Source organism: Panicum virgatum, chromosome 3K (assembly GCF_016808335.1).
Source record: "Panicum virgatum strain AP13 chromosome 3K, P.virgatum_v5, whole genome shotgun sequence".
NCBI lineage: Eukaryota > Viridiplantae > Streptophyta > Magnoliopsida > Poales > Poaceae > Panicum > Panicum virgatum.
In genome coordinates this window covers 27,468,539-27,494,255 of record NC_053138.1, presented here as the reverse complement: position 1 = coordinate 27,494,255, position 25,717 = coordinate 27,468,539, and the positions used below count along the sequence as shown (strand labels likewise).

General features: G+C 50.7%; 1 protein-coding gene across 1 annotated transcript; it reads right to left on the bottom strand.

Annotated features, from left to right (window-relative positions):
* Window positions 1-5,025: 5,025 nt before the first annotated feature.
* On the bottom strand, window positions 5,026-25,681 carry LOC120698770 (probable manganese-transporting ATPase PDR2). The gene is made up of 22 exons (XM_039982499.1): window positions 25,535-25,681; window positions 25,163-25,445; window positions 24,964-25,056; window positions 24,680-24,882; window positions 18,352-18,424; window positions 18,102-18,274; window positions 17,857-18,022; window positions 17,060-17,164; window positions 16,873-16,983; window positions 16,705-16,791; window positions 16,412-16,594; window positions 16,289-16,339; window positions 16,085-16,210; window positions 15,893-15,972; window positions 15,445-15,553; window positions 14,357-14,485; window positions 8,489-8,554; window positions 8,313-8,384; window positions 7,951-8,099; window positions 7,416-7,527; window positions 7,210-7,326; window positions 5,026-6,420 (listed from the first exon to the last, which is right to left on the bottom strand). The coding sequence occupies exons 2-22, from the start codon at window positions 25,409-25,411 to the stop codon at window positions 5,362-5,364; spliced, it is 3,513 nt and encodes a 1,170-aa protein (XP_039838433.1). The 5' UTR covers window positions 25,412-25,445; window positions 25,535-25,681; the 3' UTR covers window positions 5,026-5,361.
* Between the last annotated feature and the right edge of the window lie 36 nt (window positions 25,682-25,717).

The following is a 25,717-nucleotide window of genomic DNA, read 5'->3' as shown; positions in this document are numbered from 1 at the left end:
CGTTAGGGCGCCCGCAACGGGCCGTTAGGCTAACCTCAGCAGCATACCGCGGAAGCCTCGAGATGGTGATGTGGCTGGCGTGCGGGCGGAGGTGGCGAGGCCGGGTTTGGGCCACGTGTGCGGTGCCAGCGTGCGTGTAGCGTGCGTGCGCCGGCTGGGGGGGTCTACTGAGGTCAGCCTTATCAGCTCTCTATAGCACAGCCACGTCAGCTTTTGAGAATAAAAACTGAGAAGAGAGAGAAATCGTCGACAGACGCAGCAGCTCTCGCTAGCACACCATTCCACGCAAACGGACCCCACCCACTCTGCGCTGAGCAGGAGAAAGGGGATGAGGCAAGGCGGAGCGCCCCCCCCCCTTCCACGCAAACGGACCCCACCCACTCTGCTTCTTGCAGATCGGAGTGGTGCCACCGCGACGGAGCCAGCAACTGCCGCATCTGGTTGGAGCGAGGCCGCCGCCATGGAGCTAGCAGCAGCCGCGCGGGTCGACGCGGCCGAGCGGAGCCAGGCCGCCGCGACGGAGCCGGTCGCCACCACGGGTCGACGGGACCGAGGCGGAGCTAGACCGCCGTGCCGGGGTGACGCAGTCGGGGCGGAGCAGCTGGGTCGCCGCCGCGGGTCGACGGGGCCAAGGCGGAGCAGGCCGCCGTGCCGGGGTGACGCGGCCGGGGCAGAGCAGCTGGGTCGCCGCCGCGGGTCCATGCGGCCGCGGGGCGGAGCCATGCCGTGACGGGGATGGGGCGGAACGGTCGCCCACCACGGTCCCCGTGGGTAAAATGAAAATAAAAGAATAGGTCTACCAATTTGTAAGGATGTGTCATTTAAGTCCACGAACTCTAAAAGTGTATTTTTAAATCATCAACTTGTAATTTATATCATTTAGATCATAAATTTTGAAATATAGATACATAAATTCTAAAAATGCATTTTTGGGTCCATAAACTTATAATTTGTACCACTTAGGTCCATAAACTCCAAAAATATATTTTTATATCCAGAAATTTTATCCATGACCAGTCGTGTGGCCATAAACGCACACACAAAGGTCGCCTGACTGTCCATGTATATCTTTCAACCACTCACCGAGAACCACTCTAGATTGACCCAGCTCTAACGTCGGCACAATATTTTTCACAACAACTTCTGGCGCCACCATATCCGACTACCCGCACCGCGGAGAACATAATATCCCCCTAGCACGGTACACATGTTGTTGAGTCTCTTGTGACATCCTATACCTTTCCCAAGCCATCACCTCATCCTCTCCACCCATATTACAGGGTCATATCGAGATCTAAGCTTTCGAGTTCACTAATGAAAATCTATAAGCTCCCCTTTAAATCCTAATACATGTCAATAACATCCGAAATAAATCTTCCATCCATCCTATCTCCTCTCCATATGCTCTTGATTCAAAATCGGAGCTCAAATTTCACCCTTCTACCAAAATCCAGTAATGTGTGGGCATCGTGTAGATTTATGTAGGTGCGATATTAATGCATGAAGGCTATGTGGAGGGGTGTGGACCTAGGTAACACAAATTACAAGTTTATGGATCTAGAAATAGACTTTCACAGTTTGTGGACTTAATTGACACAAATTACAAGTTTATGGACCTAAAAAATGCAATTTCAAAGTTGATGGACCTAAGTGACACCCTCTCACAAGTTGATGGACCTCTGGTGCATTTTACTCTAAATAAAACTACCATGTGGGGCCACAATTTTTTTTGTAAAACGTGTTATTGCTAATTCATTGGATGAGTACTCTATAGTGCTCTCTACAAGTGACGTGGGTGAAGTTATAGAGAGCAACTCTCTGTAAGGCTATCTGCACTTGTCATACTCTTAATTCACTCTCTAAACAGAATATTTTTGCCTGGTCATCGAGATTCTCTTCTCTATATCCAGTTTCGCTGCGCCCATTCATTCTCTATATCTCTACTCTATATCAACTACCAGCCGCGGGACCCACTTGTCAGAATTATTTTATTTTTTCTTTCCCCTTCTTCCTCTCTCCCCCCTTCCCTCCCCCACTCCCGTCTCTCTCTCCCCGGCCGGCGCTCCTCTACCCCTCCATGGGCGCCCCTCCTCCCTCACCCTGCTCCCTCCCCCGGGCGCGGCGGAGCTCGAACTCCCTCGTGCTGCCGTGGCGGAGCTCGCGAGCGGGGGCCAGCCCGGCAGATCCCCTGCTCCGCGGCCCCTCCTCCCCAGCACCCCTCCTCCCCTGGTCCCCTGCTCTACTGGGCGGAGGCCGCGGCGGCCGGGCGCACCGTGGACTGGGGGCCGCGCACTAGCAGGAGCGCGCAGGCGAGGGCCATGTGCCGGGGGCCGGCGGCGACGGGGCGTGTGCGTGGCCTTCCCTTCCCCTTCCACTACTCCCACGACAGGGCGGGGCGGAGCGGTGGCCGGCGGCCTCCCCAGCTCCCTCCACGCCGGGCCGGCGGGCGAGGAGCTGCGGCGGCCTCACCGGCGCCGGTGGAGGGCCTCCTCCGGCGCGGCTTGGGCATCCGGCCAGGAGCAGATCCGGTGGGGCGGCTTGGGCGTCCGCCCCTCCCCTTCCTCCGCACCTCGCTTCGCCAGAGCTCGCCCTTGGAGTGCGCAGCCCGACGGCGAGCATACGGCCCGGAGCGGCCCCTGGAGCTCGCCAGCGTGCGGATCGAGCTCTCCCTTCGCCACGCACGCCAACGGCTGCCCGCTCTCTTTCCCGGTCAGCAGCCATGCCCCGCGCGGGCGCAGGCGGAGGCGTTGGGCTCCGGTGCGGCGGAGGCAGAGAAGGTGCTAGCGGCGGAGGGAGAGGAGGCGGTGCGGGGCTCCCTCGAGGTGGTTGGAGCGGGCGCCGGGCCCCGCGCCACGTCGCTGATGGTGCACGCTCTGTACCACACTAGGAATTGCGGATGCGCTTGCCCGCGGTATTTTAGCGCATGCGATAGCGAGCGCCGCTGCGGCGATTTTCTCGCTAAAAACAAACTGAAAACGGCTTACCGTGTGGGATAGAGATCCAACTGCGGACAGCCTAAGGGCAAGTACATTGGTATCGTCTCATAGGTAGTTTCATGTGTGACACGTAATTTTGAGACTACTTATTAGACAACTCATACAATAGATTGTCTTATAGGTTGTCTCATTGAAACTCTTAATTCCTTAATTTGTGTAAATAAAAAAGGAATGTTATATGTTGCATGGCAACTAAAACTCGTACAATGTCTCGTAGTCCTAAAATTTAGTTTATGAGACGGTTGTCTCGCGAAACAACGATCTCTTTCTCTCACCTCGCTCTCTTTCCTCCACACCACTAAAAATCCTACGTGACATTGCATGAGACGAGCTATGAGACCGCTAACATATAGCAATATACTTGCCGTAACTGTTGCGGGTGCCCTTAGAAGAGGGGGTACGAGTGGCAGAGGCAAGTTGCAAGGGCAGATGATGAGGTGGCAGGGACACCACTCGCCGCTGGTGGTCAAAGGATAATCGGTGGATCGGATTCGGGATAGGGGAGCTTGGCGTCGCCGGATTAGCAAGGAGGTCGGCGGCGGAGATGAACAATACACAATGACGCTGCCTAGACGATAACCGAAGGGTAGGGCACTGGTGCTGCAATTGGATGAGCTCCAACCTTATCTACGACGAACGTCTCATAGGAGAGAGGAATGGGCGGGATACAGACAAGCTATCTTTTCTTTCACGAAGCTATTAGCGTTCGGACGTTTGACGAGAACCGTCCGGACATCCCATGAGAACCCATCTTTTCTTCCAAGGAGCTACTGGACGTCTGATGAAAAATTTTCCATCGAATGCTTCATCGCAGCATTAAAAATTAACCACTACAACTTACAAAAATAAATATAAAATAACTATGTCATCCGATTCTTTGAGAAAAAAAATCTAAATGCACGGAAGAAAAAAAAAGTTGACATACTCCCTCCGTGAAAAAAAACTAAGTCATCCTAGAAATTCTAGAACAAATTAACAAGTTAAAATAATCATAGTTGCCCCTAGTTATTACCCAAATTTGGCGCTAATTGATTTTTGCATACATATGCACTTTCTAAATAGAATTCTAAAATAAATTAACAAGAAGATAAAATAACCATAGTTGCCTCTAGTTATTACCCAAATTTGGAGCTAATTGATTTTTGCATGCATATGCACTTTCTAAATAGTATAATATAACTTGTTTTCTAGAACAATTTTTGAATCCTAGAATGATTGTTTTTTTAGACGGAGGGAATATTGTTTAATAGCAGATTAATTACATGAAGCCGTTGTCGGATCGGAGCGACCTGGAATGAGGTGCGAGCAGGGTTTTTTTTACTGACCGGTCCGACGAAACCGCCACCCTCCGGTTCCGGTAAATCGGATCGGTTTGACCGGTTACCGGAAAAAACCGGTCAAATTCAAATTTCAAACAAAAAACGACAGTTCAACCGGTTAGCCGACCGGTTAGACCGATTTACCGGTCCAGTTTGACCGGTTATCTGTCGGTTTGAGTGGTAACCGGCCAAATTCATTTTTTTCTTTTTTTGGTTTAAATTCAAATGCCTGCAAAGTATACTAAATGAATGTTTGTATAACATGTTTTAGTCTAAATGAACCCTCCAACCCTCTTTTGTACTACTTTTACATTAATATAATGTATAACATGTTTTACATTGTATTTGTATGCTTTTGTATGCATATTTTTTTTGTTTAACTTCAAATGCTCGCAAAGTATACTAAATGAACGAATATTTGAAAAAATTTGACACCATTAGATTCGCCACAACTTGAAGTATTTTTAGGAATTTTTTGAGAATTTTTCATTTTTTTAAATTCAAATTTGAATTTTAAATTTGGACCGATTTGACCGGTAACCGCAGTTTCCGGACCGGTTCCGGTCGGTTTTTTTAACCCTGGGTGCAAGGCCTTAATGCTGACTCTTGCCCTCAAACAGGTCTCAGATCTCGCTAAGGAATCTTTCTTGTGCCTATGAAAGAGATCTTCCATACAAATTTGGGACTATCAATACTGTGATAGTGCGATGTACCTCAAATGGGCTAGTAATATCAGTGCTTCAACAGTAAAAGCCTAACATAGGTTATCTGTATGCATTGTACAATATTCATGCCATCTAATATTAGCTTACATATATGGTACCTGAAATTTTTTATCCTGACATGTATTTGAAGTGTCCATCCTGTATCCTCCTATCTTTCGGGCCTACACACGCTCAAAATTCCCCTAAGCTACAGATTAGATTGCAGCTATGCCAGAATATGATCACTAGACTAGTGACAAGATTGGTGCCTCTTAAGAAATAGCCATTTGAGGGGTAAAGTGTAAAGAATGATTGTGCGGAGAACCAAAAATGGAGAAAATTCTAGTCACGCTTTTTCTCCAGGTTTGCAACTGCCTGTTTCTGACGCTTCTCCCATGACGGCATCTTCCCTGGGAAAGCCCATCGCAGAAGCCGCTCCCACCCATAGCATCCACAGAACATAAGCATTGCCCAAAGCATCAGTTTGCCCCTCATTCCTTCTGGCAATGGTTCCAGTTTCATGTAGTCATTCAGATCCCTGAACATATCCGAAGTGATCACTGTGAAGAAAGCAACCGCTCCATACAATGCATACTTGAAGGGCTTGTTCTCGGAGATGCTCTGGTTGAATGGATGACCCATGTAGTTTACAGCAAAGGTTGCCACCTGGATCATCATGTTCACCATATATGAAACTGTGTTCACAAGGTTCGGATGGAAGTCTGAGTCAGGTTCAATGCATTCCTCTGGCATATGCTTGGATGCTTCGTTGACAGCCGTGATCAGGAAGAATATGTGCATGGCAAACTGACCGAGAATGGAGAGCAGAACATATGCACAGAATATGTTAGGGTGAGGCCGCTCTGCGGACAGCGTTTGGAGTGGCCGAGCATGGGAGATGAAGAGGAAGAAGGCTGCAGTGAAGACACCGCTGATTGTAGCCTGAACATCGCCGAGTTTGACACCGTCCAGGTACATGACACTGAGAACGTATGCTGTTGCAAGGCAGTTGAGTCCAAGAATCTTGAACATTTGAAGTGTGGTGACTAGGGTGCTTCTCCCCTGGCGGATGATGTCAAGAGTGGGGGCAACGGAGGCATGCTTTGCTGTGAAAGGTGAGGCCATAGAAGCATCCCCAAGCTTCACAATCGGTGCCGAACGACCGTCACTTTCATCATTCATTTCGTCCAACATCTTCTGCAGCTTTTCTCGCTGCCTCTCAGCAGCAGTCAAGGGGCGGCTGCTTGATGCTTTAGCAGAACTGGTAGCTGCCGCCACTTGTGATGATGCTTCATTAGCAGGCTTCTGTTTTTTCAATTTCCCAGATTTATTTTCAGCTTTGGATTTTGAGTCGGCTTTCTGAACTGGTTCAGCATTCAAAAGAGCTACTCCAACATGTGCCTGAAAGAAGATCATGAAATGAACGACAAAAATTAACAGATTTCCATTAAATAATATCTCATAAGATGGGTAACAGGAGTGCTACTTTCCAGTAAACAAATTTAAAGCACCAATAAAAAAATAAAGGAGCTAACAAAATCATGTAGAACATACAGTTGTACCCAGGTTCAGAAATTTATATATTAACTTTCAAGTGGTTTGCTATTACCACTTCTTTTTAGTTATCATGGTATCGAATAAAAAGAAAAGAACAAAATGCCAGGTTAACATCGGTCAATCTGCATATTAGTTATTAAGTAACATGGACCTCTGCCACTCACATAAATGTTACTGGCTCTATTTTCTTCCATATAAGTGCTATCCTTCTGGCATAAGCAATAATATATATAAGCCACCTTTAATAAGAAAGTGTAAAGAACATTCAGTTACATTCCACTCTCTTCAGCCAGAAATACATCGTTCCGACCTAGGGATTTTGCCTATCACCAGTTCAACCATCCTTGTCGGACATGACTTGTTTTTCCGACCGGAGGTAACATTACATAATCAGGTAACAAGTATTACCATGATGCCCTCTCAACCAAACCAAGAAAAGTAAATGGAAGTTAAAAAGTTGTAGTGAAAAGTCTCTACACAATCAATGTCAGGAAGCAATTTTGAGATCAATGCAATAATTGGCATAGGTAACAACCAAAATATGTTGTGTCGAATCAGGTCAAGTCAGAGAAATTAGAGTAGTTTTTTATGTAAATTGAACAAAACTAAGTGGGATATAAGACAGGTCATCACCTGCTTCAGTGCACCAACATCATTGGTTCCATCTCCACACATCAGTGTAACTCTCCCAACACTTTTGAATGTAGTCAGTACAAGTTCTTTCTGCTCTGGAGCAACACGTGCAAAAACCTAAAAGAATGACAATTTATAAGAACCGCTTAGCATGCAAATGAAGGCCTTCATACTCTGTACAGAGGAAGTAATCTGTCCACACATACCTTCACATAAGGAATAACCTGGAGAACAGCCTCAGTACTTTGTAGCATTTCAAAGCAGTCCCCATTAATACAAAGGTCATGTGATTCTGATAACCCTGCAACCTCCACAGCACTACAAAACAACATACAAGACATCAAACAGGACATAAAAAAACCACAAGTTGTAGGTAGTTGCAGCACCAGTTGAGATCATAAACAACAGACTTCATATGACAACAATATGTCTTAGATATTAACAAAAAAACTATTTCCTTACAACTTGAGGGGAAAAAAATGGAACAATAATCATTTTATTGAACAAATAAACACATTTACCATCTTTCTAAAAATCACTACTCCAAACCAAAAATGCTTGTGACCTAAACCAGGTAATAAAACAAGCAATAATATTTGTCGCGAAGAGAGGAGACTAACCCCTTGCACTGGAACAGGATAAAGATTTGCATGCGAGGAAATGAGGTAAAAACTCAATACAAAAGAATCAATAAAGATATAAACATCTACCATTATACTAAGACTGCATATAGACAGTTACCTGTAAGGAGCTCTATCAGTTTCATCTGGTGAAACCCACTCAAAACCACCAGTCTTCATCCGTGTCAAAATTAAAACAGGTTTGGAAGATATATGTACTTGGCTAGCAACATGGCAGGCAGTCAACGCTTGGTCTCCAGTAATCATGACCTAATAGCATCAGAGAGCAAGTACATTAATCATATAAAACAGAAAATTATGACTACAGTTCTTCATAGGTTGCTGCTATGAGTGCACCAGTATGTCTGCAACCTTTGGGGGATGTACTTGTATATATGTACCACGTTACTGGCATGAAATCAAGCTCGCAATACAGCGAAATTTATTACCATAAATGGTTACAAAATAAATAGGAGGATATACCAAGTCATGGGAAGATTGTCCTAGTTCTTGTAAGACGGCACCAGAGTCGCTCCTTATAGGGCAGTTGAAGACCTGATTCCAACCCAACAAAACCGCATAAGAAAAACATGTCAACCGACTCTAGTAACTTAGAAAATTTCCAAAAAAAAAAGATGTATAAGAGGAAAAAATCATACCGCAAAACCAGCAAATGTTAAGTCGCTCTCTACTTGATCCCTTTCCAGACTTCTAGCTTCACTAACCTGTTATTTAAACACCAAGAGGTTACTATAACCAGATACATTTTTCATAGAAAAACAAGCAAAGATATGAACTGTTGGAGTATATTGAGCCCATGTGTATAGATGCCCATGTATAGGTATTATATATACCCACCCTTTTAGGGTTGGAGGAATACAAGTATTATTCTCTCCTACATGGTATCTAGCCATCTCTTCCCTCTCCCTCCCTCCCTCTAGCAGCCGCCGCCGGGCCCACCCGCCGCCGGCGCCATGGCCGGCCGCCCGCCTGCGCCCCCTCCCCTCTCCTCCTTCCCTCCCTCCCCTTTCCTCTGCTACCGGCCGCCGATCTCCTCTGCTCTGGGCGCGAGGCCTGCGGCGCCCTGGTCACCTGCCGCTGCTTGGCCTGCGGCGCCCTGGCTTCCCGCCGCGGCCCTCGCCGTCGTCGAGACCCTCCCCAACCCACTCCTCCCGCCGCCGGCCTTGGAGGCGTCGCATCCGCCTGCCCTGGGCACGGATCCGGGCGCGGGCTTGGCAGCCGCCGCCGCCGATCCCGCCGCCCAGGGCGCCGATTCGACTGCCCTGGGTGCCCTGGGTGCCGGGGGCGCGGCCACGGGAGGTCCTGCTGCCGCCGCCGCCGCCGCCCGGGGCGTGAATCCGACACCCCAGGACGCCGCCGCCGCCGCCCTTGCCGCAGCCCTCGGCGCGGATCCGGGCGCGGGCCTGGCTGGCGCCGCCGCCGCCGATTCCGCCGCCCGGGCGTCCCTGGCCGCCGCCGCCACCGCCCTTGGTGCAGCCGCGACCGCCGCAGCCCAGGTCGCTGCCGCCCTTGCAGCCGCCCCTGACGGCGCCGGGACTGGCGCCGCCCCTGCCCCCGACGCCCCTCCTCCTGGCGTCGCCCACCCGGCTCCCGGCGCGGCATGGCCGTGGCTCCAGGGAGCCGCCGCCGCCTCCTATGCTGCTGGTGGCCCGCCGCCATGCCAGCGGCCGTCGCGCCCACCCTAATGCGCGCCGCCCCTGCTGCTACCGCTGCAGCCCCTACTGCCGTCAGCACCAGGGCCCTTCCCGTGGGCGAGTGGGCCTCCGGCGCGGGCACCCCTCCTCTGCTCCAGGGCGCGGGCCTCACCGCCGCAGCTGCCACCGACCTGGCCGCCGCCGCCGCCTTTGTGGCCGCCGTCGCGCAGGCCGCTGCCTCCCTCGCCGCTGCGCAAGCTGTCGCGCCCGCCGCGCACGCCCAGGGCGTCGCGCCCGCCGCCCCGGGGGGGGGGGGGGGGCTTGTCGTCAATCCCAGCCGGCGGCCATGCTCGCCGCTGCTGCTCCCCTGTTCGCTCAGTTCTGGACCCCGCCCGCTCCACCCAGCTAGCAGCCGACCTGACCTGGGGGGTGGGATCAGGCCGCACTGGCGCAGTCCTTCAGCGCCATGGGGGCAGACACCGCCGGTCAGCACCGAGTGGATCGCCGACTCGGGTGCCTCCTTCCACACCACCCCACATGCTGGTATCCTCTCTTCTGTCCGACCCCCACACCCCTCTTGTCCTTCTTCCATCATGGTTGGTGACGGGTCTTGCCTTCCTGTCACCGCCGTGGGTTCTGCTCCTGACTCTTTTCGTCTTCCCAATGTCCTTGTTGCTCCTCAGATGGTTCATAACCTTCTTTTCATTCGTCAGTTTACAGCTGACAATTCTTGTTCCATCGAGTTTGATTCTTCTGGCCTCACTGTAAAGGATTCGGCCTCCCGGCATCCGCTACTCCGGTGTGATAGCACGGGGCCCCTTTACACCCTTCGCTTTCCTCCTTCCGCTGCACCACTCCCGCCTTCTTCGCCCTGGCCGTCTTGGTCTGCCGCTTTTGCCGCGACACCGTCTTCCACCACCTGGCACCGCCGTCTTGGTCACCCTGGCCGCGACGTTCTGGCTCAGCTCAGTCGTAGTACCGATGTTCCTGGTACTAGGGCTCCTGCTGAGCCCCTCTGCCATACGTGCTAGCTCGGTCGTCATGTTCGGCTCTCTTTTTCTTCTTCTCCTTTGCATGCGACGCATGCATTTGACCTTGTTCACTGTGACCTGTGGACCTCTCATGTACTTAGTCTTTCTGGTTATAAGTACTATCTGGTGGTTGTCGACGACTTCTCGCACTACTCTTGGGCGTTTCCTTTGCGCGCCAAGTCTGAGACCTTCCCCACCCTCCACTTCTTTGCCTGGGTGTCCACTCAGTTCGGCCTCACCGTTAAGGCCGTCCAGTGTGACAACGGGCAGGAGTTCGACAACTCCACCTCCCGTTCATTCTTCCTCTCTCGGGGTGTTCAGCTGCGTATGTCTTGTCCGTATACATCTCCTCAGAACGGCAAGGCTGAGCGGATGATTCGCACGACGAACGACGTCGTGCGCACCCTTCTGATCCAGGCTTCTCTGCCCCCGCGCTTCTGGGCTGAGAGCCTCCACACCGCCACCTACCTGCTCAACTGCCTTCCGTCCACTGCTTCTCCTGCCCCCACTCCACACCACGCTCTCTTCCGTACCCCTCCCTGCTACGACCACCTTCGGGTCTTCGGGTGTGCGTGTTACCCTAACACCTCCGCCACCGCTTCTCACAAGCTGGCGCCCCGCTCGACTCGTTGTGTGTTCCTCGGGTACTCCCCTGACCACAAGGGGGTACCGATGCTTTGACCTCACCTCTCGCCGCATTCTGATCTCCCGACAAGTCGTCTTTGACGAGTCGGATTTCCCCTATTCTACCTCCTCTACACCTTCTCCTGACCCCGAGCTGAAGTCTCTGTTTCCGACTGACCCGGTGGTTCAGCCACCGTTACCTGTCTGTCCTTTTCCTGCAGGTTTTCCCGGCACGCTGGCACCGTTTCCGGTGATCCCTGCTGCGCCGAGCGCGGCCCCGGTGCCCGCGGTCGCGCCACGCGCGGACCCGGTGTCTCCCGCTGCGCCACGCGCGGCCCCGGTGTCTTCACCTGCACCTGCGCGGTACGCTCAGCCGGTGCAGGTGTACCGGCGTCGCCCGGCGCCGACCCCGACACCGCAGCGGTACGCTGAGCCGGTGCAGGTGTACCGGCGTCGTTCGGCGCCGCCTCCTACTCTGGAGGCTCCTGCGCCGCCGCCGCCGGAGCCGTCACCGCCGCCTCCGGCTCCCTCTCGAGCCAAGCCGGAGGTGTACCACCCGCCAGTCATCCATCGGGATCCTCGGCGTATCCATCCCATGGTGACTCGGCGGATGACGTCTCAGGCCGCGAATCACTCCACCACCGAGGGAGAGCCGCGGGTCTCTCCGGTACCCTACTCTGTCCGCGACGCCTTGGCGGATCCTCACTGACGTCGCGCGATGGAAGAGGAGTACGCGGCTCTTCTTGCCAACTAGACGTGGGACCTCATGCCGCGTCCGTCTGGTTGCAATGTGGTGACTGGCAAGTGGATCTGGACGCATAAGCGTCGGGCTGATGGCACACTGGAGCGCTACAAGGCTCGCTGGGTTCTCCGGGGGTTCACTCAGCGGCCTGGTGTGGACTATGATGAGACCTTCAGCCCAGTCGTGAAGCCCGCTACGGTGAGCACGGTCCTCTCGCTTGCGCTCTCGCGCTCTTGGCCTGTGCACCAACTGGACGTGAAGAATGCGTTTCTTCACGTCACTCTGTCAGAGACTGTCTACTGCTCTCAGCCAGCGGGATTTGTGGATTCGAGTCATCCGGATATGGTCTGCCGGCTCAACAAGTCTCTCTATGGACTGAAGCAGGCTCCTCGGGCTTGGTACTCTCAGTTCGCCACGTTTTTGCTGACATTGGGGTTCACCGAGGCCAAGTCTGACACGTCTCTCTTCGTCTACCGCCGTGGGGATGAGACTTACTATCTGCTGCTCTACGTTGATGACATTGTGCTCACAGCCTCTAGTCAGTGGTTGCTTCAGTGTCATCTCTCTGCAGCAGGAGTTTGCTATGAAGGATCTCGGTCAGCTCCACCACTTCTTGGGCGTCACTGTTGAGCCTCGCCCGTCTGGTCTTCTCCTGCACCAGTGGCAGTACGCACTCGATATCCTGGAGCGGACTGGGATGACTGATTGCAAGCCCTGCTCCACTCCTGTCGACACTCAGGCGAAACTGTCTGCTGATCTGGGTGATTCGCTGATCCTACTGCCTACCGGAGTCTGGCTGGTGCGTTGCAGTACCTCACCTACGCTGTTCAGCAGGTCTGTCTCCATATGCATGATCCCCGGGAGTCACACCTTGCTGCGCTGAAGCGTCTCCTCCGCTATGTCCGTGGCACTGTGGACCTCGGCCTGGTGCTTCACCGCTCGTCCTCTGCTGAGCTGGTGGTCTACACCGACGCTGACTGGGCTGGCTGCCCGGACACTCGTCGCTCCACTTCCGGCTACGCCGTCTTCCTGGGCGGCAACCTGGTCTCCTGGTCGTCCAAGCGGCAGCCGGTTGTCTCCCGCTCCAGTGCCGAGGCGGAGTACCGGGCTGGCGCTAACGGCGTAGCGGAGGCGTCCTGGCTACGACAGCTCTTGGCGGAGCTCCACAGCCCGCTCGCCAAGAGCACGCTCGTCTACTGCGACAACGTCAGCGCCGTGTATCTCTCCACCAACCCCGTCCAGCATCAGCGGACGAAGCACGTGGAGATCGACCTACACTTCGTGCGCGACAGAGTCGCAATCGGCGATGTTCGGATACTCCATGTCCCGACTACCTCCCAGTTTGCTGACATCTTCACCAAGGGACTGCCCTCCTCGACCTTCTCGGAGTTTCGATCCAGCCTCAATGTAGCCGGTGGCTAGTTGTGGCTGCGGGGGGTATTTGCCCTTTGTACTCTCGTCTTGTCCAGTCTTGAACACCGCTGCATCGGTAGTTCTGACTGCGGGGGGTGTTAGCTTTCTTGTTGTCTAGTCTTGAACACCGCTGCGCCGGTAGTTCTGACTGCGGGGGGGTGTTGGAGTATATTGAGCCCATGTGTATAGAGGCCCATCTAGAGGAGTATATTGAGCCCATGTGTATAGAGGCCCATGTATAGGTATTATATATACCCACCCTTCTGGGGTTGGAGGAATACAAGCATTATTATCTCCTACATGAACAAATGCAAATAGCTTTAAAGTTCAAAGGGTATAAGTTAAACACAGGCAGATAATAAACTCTGTTACAAAGTTTTTTCAGGTAATATCTAAGCAGTTAACGTCACATAGACAGACAAAAACTATGAACAGATGCAAATAGCCATGAAGTCCCAAGGTACATGCAGGGTGATAAACTCCGTTTAAAAGAAGGCAAGCAGGTAGTGAAATATGATTTGTGAAATCTATCTTCTGGAGCCCAAGCCAGTGAATAAAAGCCACAAGAATTTCGAATATATTATTACCTGACTTTTCAAGAATAAATTAGCTCAATGTGACGGATATCATGTACATGAAGTGATCAAGTGAAACACATCAAATGCATAAAAGAGGATAATTCTGAAATTGGATAATGATGTTCCTAATAACATATATCCTGTTTTGTGAAGCAAAAAATCTTTTAACAGACCTTTTCAATTAGCCCATCACTCCATCAGCACTATCAAAGCTAATAAAAAACATAGGATTCCAGTTTCCAGTAAATAATGATTTTATCTGATCTAGCCACAAGCTGCATGCATGTGGAGTATCGTTGGAGTTCACAAAACCGACAACGCATGGGAAAGTTGAAATTCGGATGGTCCCTTTGCATCAATTAATCAATAAGGTTTTTCCTTTGTTCTCAGCAAATTTATGGAAGTACACTGACAATAATAATAGAGTACCAGGGAATGGCTACAGACAAGCAAATGACATGATTAAAATCAAACAGAAACTTACAGGCATCTCAGGAAGCAATTTATATGCAAGAGCCAAGACCCGAGAACCCTGCCGCGTGTATTTCTTGTATGTCTCCACATATGCAGCAGGTAAATCAACTAATCTCTCTTGGATGGTCTCTGGTGCACCCTAAAGATCAAAAAGTATAAGACACATGGACATCAAGAAAAAAAAAGAACAAATCAATCAAGATACGGGAAAAAATATTGAAAGTAATCTCACAGCACCCTCATCCACAGAACAAATGATTGACTTGTTCTTATGGGCCAACTAAAAATTAATTCATGTCATGACTGTTTTCTGAATTATAAAACTCAACAGATATTGTGATTTTACCTTTTTGCAAGCTATAATTTTCCCCCCTGTCAACTGTGATAGAAAGAAAGATACTGCTAAGAACTGTTCAATGGAGCTATTCTAACATAGAGAGATTCAACCATAGTTTTTGTTAGCATGGTAATTTGTGGCATGGTTAGGAAGGCCCTGTGAGCCTTAGGCACGTGGCTGCACCTGCCATAGGCTGTGCACCCGGCCTTTCCTTGTGATGATAGGATTGCTTGATAGGCAAGGATCCCATGAATTGGTTCTGGTTCTATAAGCCATCTACTAGGGTTCCTTGCCTATATGTGTAAGAGCTTTGCCTCTCCCTTAATCAATCCATTATCTCCTGACTATATACACTTTCAGTTTTAAATGGAGCATTGGTTGTATCACACTTATGTCCATATGTTAAGACTTTTTTGTTCGGAATCTCAATATTTTTTCTTGAACACAAGACTTAACATTTTGTTTTAGGTAGCAAATAAAGAAAAGTATATACAAAAAATAGTTACTCCAATAGAGAATACAATCAATTTGATAAAGATTGGTTCAAACTGCGGGTGACAAAGGTGAACTCTGCTTTGAACTCTAATCACATCTGCCAAAGATTTCCACCCTTTTCCATTGAAACGATATGGACTACAGAGGTCTTAACCTCCAACAGTAAATATTCAAACAAAACCCTATGAAGATCATTTTGGTTCTCTTTTCTCCAAGATACAGATGTCTTGGAATAAGAGAAAATACTCATCTCTCAGAATTCTTACCTTGATGAAAGCATAAAATTTCTCCTGAATACGGACGACAACAGACATTCTCTTCAAGTGAGAAGCAAAATGGAACCTGTGCACAATCTGTACAGGTTGACCACCAGGCCTGCAACAAAGAACACATGACATAAATGTAATATCTAATGCTAGCAGTGAAGCAGGGAAAGCAGTAATACCCGCCCAAGATATTCTTTCCTAGTGATAAAACGACTACCCTGCCCATTTCCAAATTTAGAATGGAATATTTTATTGATTTTTTAGTTTAATTGATGCAAATACTCTACTAGGATGATGCACAAGAAAGGGTCAGGATAGCTCAGTTGGTAGAGCAGAGGACTGAATCCTCGTGTCACCAGTTCAAATCTGTGAATCCATGAGCATCAAGTTCACTCAATCACAAGCTCGGTTGCTCACATATTCATGCAGATTGATGCATATTGCTTACTTTTTAGACATGGCCTTCTCATCAGATGTGTAGATCCAGTCTATGCCCTTTATGGCAGCCTTTTCAAGGGGATCACCGACCTTTATTAAGATGAAAGATACCATCAATCAAAAAGTGATATACTTTCATGGTTACTTGATTATACTTCACATCTTCATGTAAGCAGTTAGTTATTAGCTAATTGCACCGTACCAGTTTGTTATCGACAAATACCAATGCATGGCAACTGGAAAGCACTTCTTGAGTTCGGAGGGGCAGCTTATTTGCATCAGATATTAGCTCATCATCACCTTCCAATGTAACAATACCTTGAAATTCCTGGAAGTTAGGGTTTGTCAATTTCGAACCCCCCTTATATTGACTTAAATAAGGAAATAAACTAAGCACATAACTTACCATATCATCTGATGTCAGAGTCCCCGTCTTATCGAAGCAGCATATGTCAACCTGATCAAAGAGAACTCTTAAAAGCTTGTAAAGAAAGAAGACACGGTGACTCGGTAAGGTTTCCTTACTAACCTTTCCAGCAAATGGTATTCTGAATGGCTCTGTGCAGAAAATACCACGCCGAGCTAATGCAATTAAAGATGTGTTGACTGCAATGGAGAGCTCCATTGGTAGTTCAGGGGGTATCACTGAAGTAATAATCAACGAACAACTCAATAAAAGCTTGTATCTGCTCCTTGTCGGGTCCTCGAGTCCCTATACACAAGATAAAACAACAGTTTAATGGAGGACAAGAAGAGGCAAGGAACTACATGGTAGAATAAAAAACAATGATCCACTGCATAGATAGTAGTTTCTGGTGTAACCTTCATAAGCACGTAACCGGACGCAATAATGGCGAAGAAGAGCAAAAAGAGTATAAACAAGCCACTTTCCTTGTTGTTTGCAGTAACCTGTTACGTCATCAAAATGCGAATATCAGACTTTCATGCCTTCATACAAGTAACTTTGATTACCAAAGAAAAAGATGTTACCCTCTCAGTTGAGAATAAAATGGTCCTCATCAATTTCCCTTGGCTAGTCTCAAATCCAGTTCTCAATACAAAGGCTACACAACCACCATCAGGTGCTCGAAGATTTACGGACTGTACACAGCAAACATGTCAGCAAAGGTAGAAATCTATTGGGCACAGATAGCTGGCATGAGAGACGCATATCTACCTTATCTGCAGTGTGTTGCAATATCTTAGTGCCACCAAATAGGATATGGTTTTTATCCCGCTTTATAGATAGCATTTCCTCAGGACCACGGCCAGCAATTGAAACCTATCAGAAGATGTATAGTCAGAGCCTTCGAGAGAACAAATACTTATATAGCGAAGGCACAAGAATAGGAGCAAGGAATTTAGAGAATAGAGTTTTGGAAGTAACACAGAACACATAATCTGAAACACACTATTAATTTCATCCATTTCTAGCCGGAATGATTGCACTATTTAACTGTAGCAAAACGGATTGAATTAAACATGGTTTTAACACCCAAAAAAAACCAGGTCATTCCAGCCATTCTGATAAAATCTCAACCATTCAGGTAGCTTTGTGACAATCCATATAGAGTCTCCTCCTGAGGTTATCAGTAAATGCATCCTAAAAATATTGCTTAGAAACTATCATCTATATCTTCTTTGTCAAGTAACACTTGTTTTAAATTTTATTGCCAAATCCAATGTACTAATATCTGTGGAACAGATGCTCTCCAGTGACTTAATTTCAAATATTAAGAGCCAAAGGTAAAGCATTGATTTTTAGTTTAATATGCAAGAAAACTTGTTGACTGTTGTAATGTATTTTGAACAAAATGTGCAACACAAGAATGACATATTATAATAGTCAATATGACTTCGGAAATTACAACCACACCAGAATGGAATTTCAAAAAATAGGGCGGAAAGTGCAACTTTTCCAGATGAAATGAGATTTTTCTAATTAAATACATCCAAGGGGAAATGAAAGAAAACCTTCCACTGTGGAGTAGATTCTCCTGTAAGAATAGCTTCATTTACTATTGCAGACCCAGCTAACAATAGCATATCTGCTGGTACAGATCTATCTTCACCACTAGTTGAGCGACCTATTGACACAATATCTCCAGGTAGTAGTTCAGTTCCAGGGATTTTAACCCATCTGAAGAAAGAACTCGCAATTAGGATGGTATATATATACGCTGAAACAGATAAGCACTCAATCAAATGAAGGACCATACTTTCCACATCTATAGGTCAACACAATCTGATTATCAACTTTCACACGTCTTAGCTCAGTCAATGTCTTCAGTCTATTCTTTGCCATAGTAGACTCAAACAGGAAAAGCATGAAGAGTGTAAACAAACTGTAGTACCAATACTCGTCCAGGGTCCAAAGAGCAACGCAGAAAACCTGTATAAAGAAGCTCAATGTCATCAAGGATATATAAGTGGGTAAAATAATAAGTATAGAGATAAAAAAAAAGTAACCTGGAAAACAAAAAATGGTTCCATGATTTGCTCCTTCATTAATTTCTGAAATGTGGGCTGTGGATACTCAAATCTAGAGAGGAACAATAAATATTGTCAGTCACTTTTGTTAACAGATGAATGTATAGTGTAAAACTTCCATATATTCAAACCTAATATGTTCAATTTGATGCAAAAGTCACTGGTAGAATCAGAAGCATCCACATCTACTGTGCATAATTAAAATTTCCTAGACACCTAGTATTTTTCACTTTGGTTCTACTAAGAGATCTGAAAGAGGATGGCTGGGAAAAATAGTAGATTGATTATGGAAGGAGCCCAAGGCTCAGTACATATAGGCAAGGATGTCCCAGGAATAGGAAAGATCTAATCTAGAAAGGAAAGAGCTAATCTAGGGAATCCTTGCCAAACATAACCAACACTACCAAAACCAGGGAGGGAGGCAGCAGCCGCACCCCCTAGGGTTGCAGCCGAACCCCCCCTGGGCCCGTGGGCCTATACATCACGCTAACACGCCCCCGCAGTTTGAACGTCGGTGCTTAGCCACGGACATTCAGACTGGACCGAAACTCAGTGAACACCGAAGAAGGCAGCCCCTTCGTGAAGACGTCGGCGAACTGGGATGTCGTGGGAACATGAAGAACCCGCACGGCACCCATGGCAACCTTCTCACGGACGAAGTGAAGATCGATCTCGATGTGCTTCGTCCGTTGATGTTGTACCGGGTTGGAGGACATGTAGACTGCGCTGACATTGTCACAGTAGACAATTGTGGCGCGGCGAAGCGGAATGTGGAGCTCGTGGAGGAGCTGGCGTAGCCAAGAAGCCTCAGCAACACCATTGGCGACAGCGCGGTACTCAGCTTCTGCACTGGAGCGAGAGACAGTATTCTGACGCTTGGAGGACCAGGAGACCAAGTTGTCGCCGAGGAACACAGCATAGCCCGAGGTGGACTTGCGCGTATCGGGACAACCAGCCCAGTCAGCATCAAAGTAAACCACCAAGTCATCCTGAGTCGACGGTCGGAGATGAATACCCAGGTGAAGAGTACCCCGAATGTACCGAAGAATGCGCTTGAGAGCTGCCAGGTGAGGCTCTCGCGGATCATGCATGTGAAGACAGACCTGCTGCACGGCGTAGGCAATGTCGGGCCGTGTGAAGGTCAGGTACTGCAGGGCGCCAGCAAGACTGCGGTAATCTGACGGGTCGGCGACTGGAGCTCCAGAGTCGGCTGAGGTCTTGGGACTGGTGTCGACGGGCGGAGTACAAGGTTTGCACTCCGCCATGCCAGCACGATCCAAGATGTCCAACATGTACTGCCGCTGAGAGAGAACCATACCATCAGCAGTGCGCTGAACCTGCATCCCCAAGAAGTGATGAAGTTCTCCCAAATCCTTCATAGCAAATTCCCGCTGGAGAGCCAGGATGACCTTCCGCAGAAGATGTGTCGAAGAGGCAGTGAGAACAATATCGTCGACATAGAGGAGCAGATAGGCCATGTCAGAACCTCGGTGGTAGACGAACAACGAAGTGTCTGACTTGGCCTCCACAAAGCCGAGAGAGACCAGGTACGTGGCGAAGCGGTTGTACCAAGCACGAGGAGCCTGCTTCAACCCATAAAGCAACTTGTTCAGGCGACAAACAAAGTCAGGGTGAGCAGGATCCTCGAATCCGGAGGGCTGAGCAGCGAACACCGTCTCTGTCAGGGTGCCATGGAGGAAGGCATTCTTGACGTCGAGCTGGTGAAATGGCCATTGGCGGGAGAGAGCCAGAGAGAGCATCGTGCGGACTGTGGCAGGCTTGACGACGGGACTGAAGGTTTCGGCAAAGTCAACTCCAGGACGCTGGGTGAAACCACGAAGGACCCAACGAGCCTTGTAGCGTTCCAGAGAACCATCGGCGTGGAACTTGTGCTTGAAGATCCACTTGCCCGTGACAGTGTTGGCATGTCGGGGGCGAGGAACCAAGTCCCAAGTCTGGTTCTGGAGAAGCGCTGTATGCTCTTCCTCCATAGCAGCCCGCCAATTGGGATCGGCAAGGGCACTACGGAAGGTCTTCGGAACCGGAGACAGGGGCGCAGCATGGTACAGGACCGGCACGCGGAAGCCGTCCTTGGCCCGAGTCACCATGCGATGCTGGTTGACCGTGGGTGGGACGGCGACAGCACCCCGGGGAAGAGGGCCGGGTGCTGGAGGAGCAACCGGTGCTGCAGGGGCTGGCGCAGGAGCCGGTCCAGCCGGGGCTGGGGCGGCCGGCTTGGGGCGCCTGGAGTAGACGCGCAGAACTGGGGGCTGCGCGCCTGGTGGAGACGGTGCCGCGCGTGGCAGCGCGGGGAAGTCCGGCTGTCCCGCACGTGGGAGTGCGGAGGAGGCCGGCGTGGCCGCGCGTGGCGAGGATAGCAGCGCCCCGGTCGGCGAGGAGGGAGTCGAGGCCGCGCGTGGCGCAGCACCCGCACGTGGGAGTGCGGGGAACCCCGGGGGGACTGGGGGCGCAGGAAGAACAGCACCACGAGAGCCTGGAGATCCTGCAGAAGACATGGTCGGCAGTCCTATAGGAGGGACTGTCGGGTTAGGGAATTCATCTAAAAAGGTGAAGTCCGCAGCCGTGGGCGGCGAGGGCTGCTCGGCGAAAGGGAAGGTGGACTCGTCGAAGACAACGTGACGAGAGATGATGATTCTATTGGTGGTAGGATCAAGGCATCGGTATCCCTTATGGTGAGCAGAGTAGCCAAGGAAGATGCAAAGGGCAGAACGAGGTGCAAGTTTGTGGGGAGCGGTGGCCGAGAGATTGGGATAACACTTACAACCAAAAACGCGGAGATGATCGTAGGACGGCGCACTACCAAGCAGGGCAGAGTGCGGGGTCGAGAAATCGAGCGTCTTGGTTGGTAAGATGTTAAGGAGGAGGGTCGCAGTGTGCAACGCCTCGGCCCAATATGGAGGGGGCATGCTCGCCTGAAACAGAAGAGAGCGGATGACATCGTTAGTGGTACGAATAATCCGCTCCGCTTTACCATTCTGTGGGGACGTGTAGGGACACGACATGCGAAACAAGACGCCATGAGTGAGGAAGAAGGTGCGGGCGCTGGAGTTGTCGAACTCCTTGCCGTTGTCACTCTGGACGGCCTTAACACGGGTGCCGAACTGGGTAGACACATAGGCAAAGAAGTTAGACAGAGTGGTAAAAGTGTCAGATTTCAGGCGTAAAGGGAATGTCCACAAGTAATGTGAGCAATCGTCAAGACCAACAAGATAATATTTGTAACCAGAGACACTAGCAACAGGTGATGTCCATAGGTCACAATGAATAAGATCAAAATTGTTTGACGCCCGAGACGCTGAAGTACCAAAAGGAAGACGAACATGTCGTCCCAACTGACACGCATGACATATAGAATCCAAACTTTTATTACAAGCCGGAATAGCTGAAGCGAGTTTGGAGAGGGCCTCGCGACCGGGATGGCCGAGGCGACGGTGCCACAGGTAAGGTGGCGCAGAGCTGGCGACAAGGGAGTGAGCGACAGGCAGCTGCAAGGGGTAGAGCGGACCGGAGCTATTGCACCTGATGATCACGTTCCGCGAGAAAAGATCCTTCACAGAACAACCATACGGGTCAAACTCCACAGAGCAATTGTTATCGACAGTAAATTGGCGAACAGAAATAAGATTCTTGATAAGCTGAGGCGAAACAAGAACGTTATTTAAAACAAGGGGGCCAAGTTGCGCCTTGCCGGTGGCAGTGACGGGCAAGAGCGAACCATTACCGACAACAATGGATGTGGGAGAGGGAAACCGAGGGGTTGAGGAGTGAGAGAGAGTACCATCATGAGAGGTCATGTGAGAGGAAGCACCGGTGTCAAGGTACCAGTCGTTGTTCACCGGCGGAGTGACCGTCATGGTACTGAATGTAGAGGCCAGCGAGTTCTGGTCCCAAACCGGAGAGCCCACCATGGGCTGGTAGTGGGACGGCGCCAGCTGCTGCGGCTGGAAGGCCTGCTGGACGGAGACGCCGGGGGCCGGCAGGTAGGCCGGCTGGGGGAGCTGCATCTGCTGAGCCAGCAGAGCCTGCTGCTGAGGGCCGGCGCGGCCCTGAGGGAGCGGGGCCAGTGGAGGAGTCCGGGGACCGGGCCACATTTGAATGGACCCAGTCCACGGATTGTAGACGGAGGGCCAGGTCGCGCCGGACCCAGCAGGCGCCCCAGGTGCGGAGGAGGGAGCAGGGGGAGCGCTGGGGCCTGGAGCAGAGTCGCTGCCAGCCCGGCGGTCCTTCTTCTTCTTGTTCTTCGGCTTGGGGGCGCCACCACCGGTCCGAGGAGGGCCACCGCCGGTCGCTGCAGGCTGGCGAGAGGAGCCAGTGGCGACAAGAGCAGTGGAGGGGGCAACAGGGTGCTGCACCATGTTGATCTCCTCAAGAAGGAGCTCGTTGCGGACGGCGGCGAAAGAGGGGAACGGGCGCCCGCGCCGGAGATGGACGCCGATGTCCTTGTAGCGCTCGTTGAGCCCACGAAGCACGTTGAGGACCAAGGTGCGGTCAGTTACGTGCTCGTTGAGGTCAGCGAGGTCGTCGGCCATCTTCTTGAAGCGCTTGCAATACTCGGTGATGGAGAGATCACCTTGAGCAAACGCGCGAAATTTGGCATCGAGGTGGAGGGCGCGGGTCTCCTGGTTGCCGAGGAAGTGATCCTCGATGGCGAGCCAGGCCTCACGGGCGGAGGCGCGGTGGTCGATCACGGCGTCGGCGAGGTCAGCGGAGACCGTGCTGTAGAGCCATGACTTGACGACGGCGTCCATCCGAGTCCAGTCAGCAAGGGCCGAGACGGAGTCGCTGTGGACGTGGTCCAGCAGCGAGTATTTGGTGACGGCGAGGAGGAACTGCTCGCGCCAACGGGGGTAGTTGCCGGCGGTGTCGAGGACGGTCGGCACCAGGCTGCGTGCGTTCTGCACGGAGACCGCCTGGGCGTGAAGGTTGAGGACGGCAGCGGCCTCGTGGAGCACCATGGCGTGGGTGACGCTCATGTCGCCGCCCGCGTGAGGCTGTTCGACGGGATCAACCGCGGCGGCCCGGGCCTTGACCGCCCGAGCGAGGGCAGTGCGGACGCGCTCCGCGGCGGCGTCGCGCTCGTTGGAGGCGTCGGCGGCTTCCTGCTCAGCTGCCTGAGCGGCGGCCAGAGCAGCCTCGCGAAGGACGCGGCGAGCCTCGGCGTCAGTCTGCGAAGGAGCATCGCCGTCTTGGCGAGGCTGATCGGCAGGATCGACGTGGGAGGGGGGAGGAGTCCCAACCATACCGATGCACAGCTAGTGTGCGCAGGGGCAGCGGAAGGGCGAGAGGGAAGAGTCCCGGTCTCGTGATACCATGAAAGAGGATGGCTGGGAAAAATAGTAGATTGATTATGGAAGGAGCCCAAGGCTCAGTACATATAGGCAAGGATGTCCCAGGAATAGGAAAGATCTAATCTAGAAAGGAAAGAGCTAATCTAGGGAATCCTTGCCAAACATAACCAACACTACCAAAACCAGGGAGGGAGGCAGCAGCCGCACCCCCTAGGGTTGCAGCTGAACCCCCCTGGGCCCGTGGGCCTATACATCACGCTAACAAGATCATCCCTGTAGCATGTTTCCTTTGCATTCCATTATGTACTCAGAATTTGGACTTAAAACAGTTACATGCCGTTTTGGAGTTTGGACGATGGCACAGGCACAGTCTCCAAAATGCTTTGACCACTAAATTAGAATATATTGTACTACATTTACAAAATCCAATAAGATTATAACATAGTCAATGCCCTTTCCTCTACACAGATGATTCCAAGATTCCAATCTAAATACTTAGAACATTGGTAGACAAAATATTCAAAAGTTTTGACAGCAAGTTTGTGCAAACATACAAGTACATGTGATAGGATGAGGTACAATACGAATTCAATATAGTAACAAGTTATGTTGGCATATCCATGTATGCAGCACAAATCCCTTTAGCTACTCGTTTAAATATAGTCCACAATTGGTTCACCTAGTGTACAAGTCTATTTATTTCGGATAATATGTGACACGCATGAATTTGCATTGCAGATCAGCAATATTCCTCTATGCTCATGATGGATTCACCATAAGTTTGGATGGAGTACTGGGTGAAGTAAAATTAAACTCAAATTGCACACTGAACTTTAAGACATTAACCTACAATTAAATTCAGCCTTACCATCTTAAACTATACTTGTGTTTCTCATGTTTGATCTATGTGATGATCGATTATGCAGCTACCAGTTAAAAGCTCTCTAGCTAAATTCCTGAAAGCCCAGTACAAAATAGGGAGCAAAGATGCATCTTACATGTTTCTACCCCATTTATCCACAGCAGTGTTAATCTTGGCCTCAGTTCCAAAACCAGTGCCCTTGGCATAATTGCCGATCAGCTCCTTTGTTGGGTACCGGAGTTTTAAAAAGTTATCTTTCTCCGCCGAGTAGATGAACCTCTGCTTCCGAAAGTCAAAGTAAATCTCCTCATTCTCTCCTGCAGCCGAAGACGAGGCCACCTGAACAGATACTCAATCATCAAGCTTTGTAGCAAAAATTCTAAGCTACTAACAGCTCTTAGAAAACGATGTTGCACTCACATTTCTCCGTATGTGCAGGGGCACAATCTCCTTGGACCCAGAGAACTTTGCGGGAGTCACCTTGCACGCATTAGCCGCATGGATATCCTTGACCTGCACCGTCGCCAAGCTCAAGTCGTTCAGATCTAAAATTTAAAGCGCCCAAACAGATGCGGATGATGCTGACTAGATGGGTTTTGGAGCCCGTGAGGCAACTCGCCTTGGAGTATCCGACCAAGGCCCGGAAGTCGACGGACCAGGCGGTGAAGAGGAAGGCGAGGATGTGGGCAGCGGAGAGCGCCGCGAGGACGATGAGCGCGTCAGTGAAGTCGAGCGCGGGGACGGCGAGCAGCAGCCAGAGCGCGTAGAGCGCGAGGAAGGGCCAGAAGTCGAGGCGCGACGCCCAGTACCGCCGCCGCAGCAGGTCCACGCCCTGCACCGACTTGCCGTTCACCTCGAACCGCGCCATGCCGGCGCCGCGGCCGCCCGGATCGGGGAGAGCGCTGCGGAGACGCCGCCGGGACTCTCAGATCGGGTCCCGATGTGGATCAGAGAGAGAGATGACACGGGTGGAGATTTGGGGAGGGTTTACCGACTCGGCTCGGCTAGGCTCGACGGGGTTCGATCGGCAGCGGCGGGCGACGGCCGCGACCGACGGAGGGCTTTCTCGCCGCTGCTGCTTCGCTGGGCGTCTCTGCTCGGCGGCTCGGCCTCAACCTCTCCGAAGGCGTTGTCAGTGGTTTTACGGTGCGGAATCCCACGTCGATATGAATTC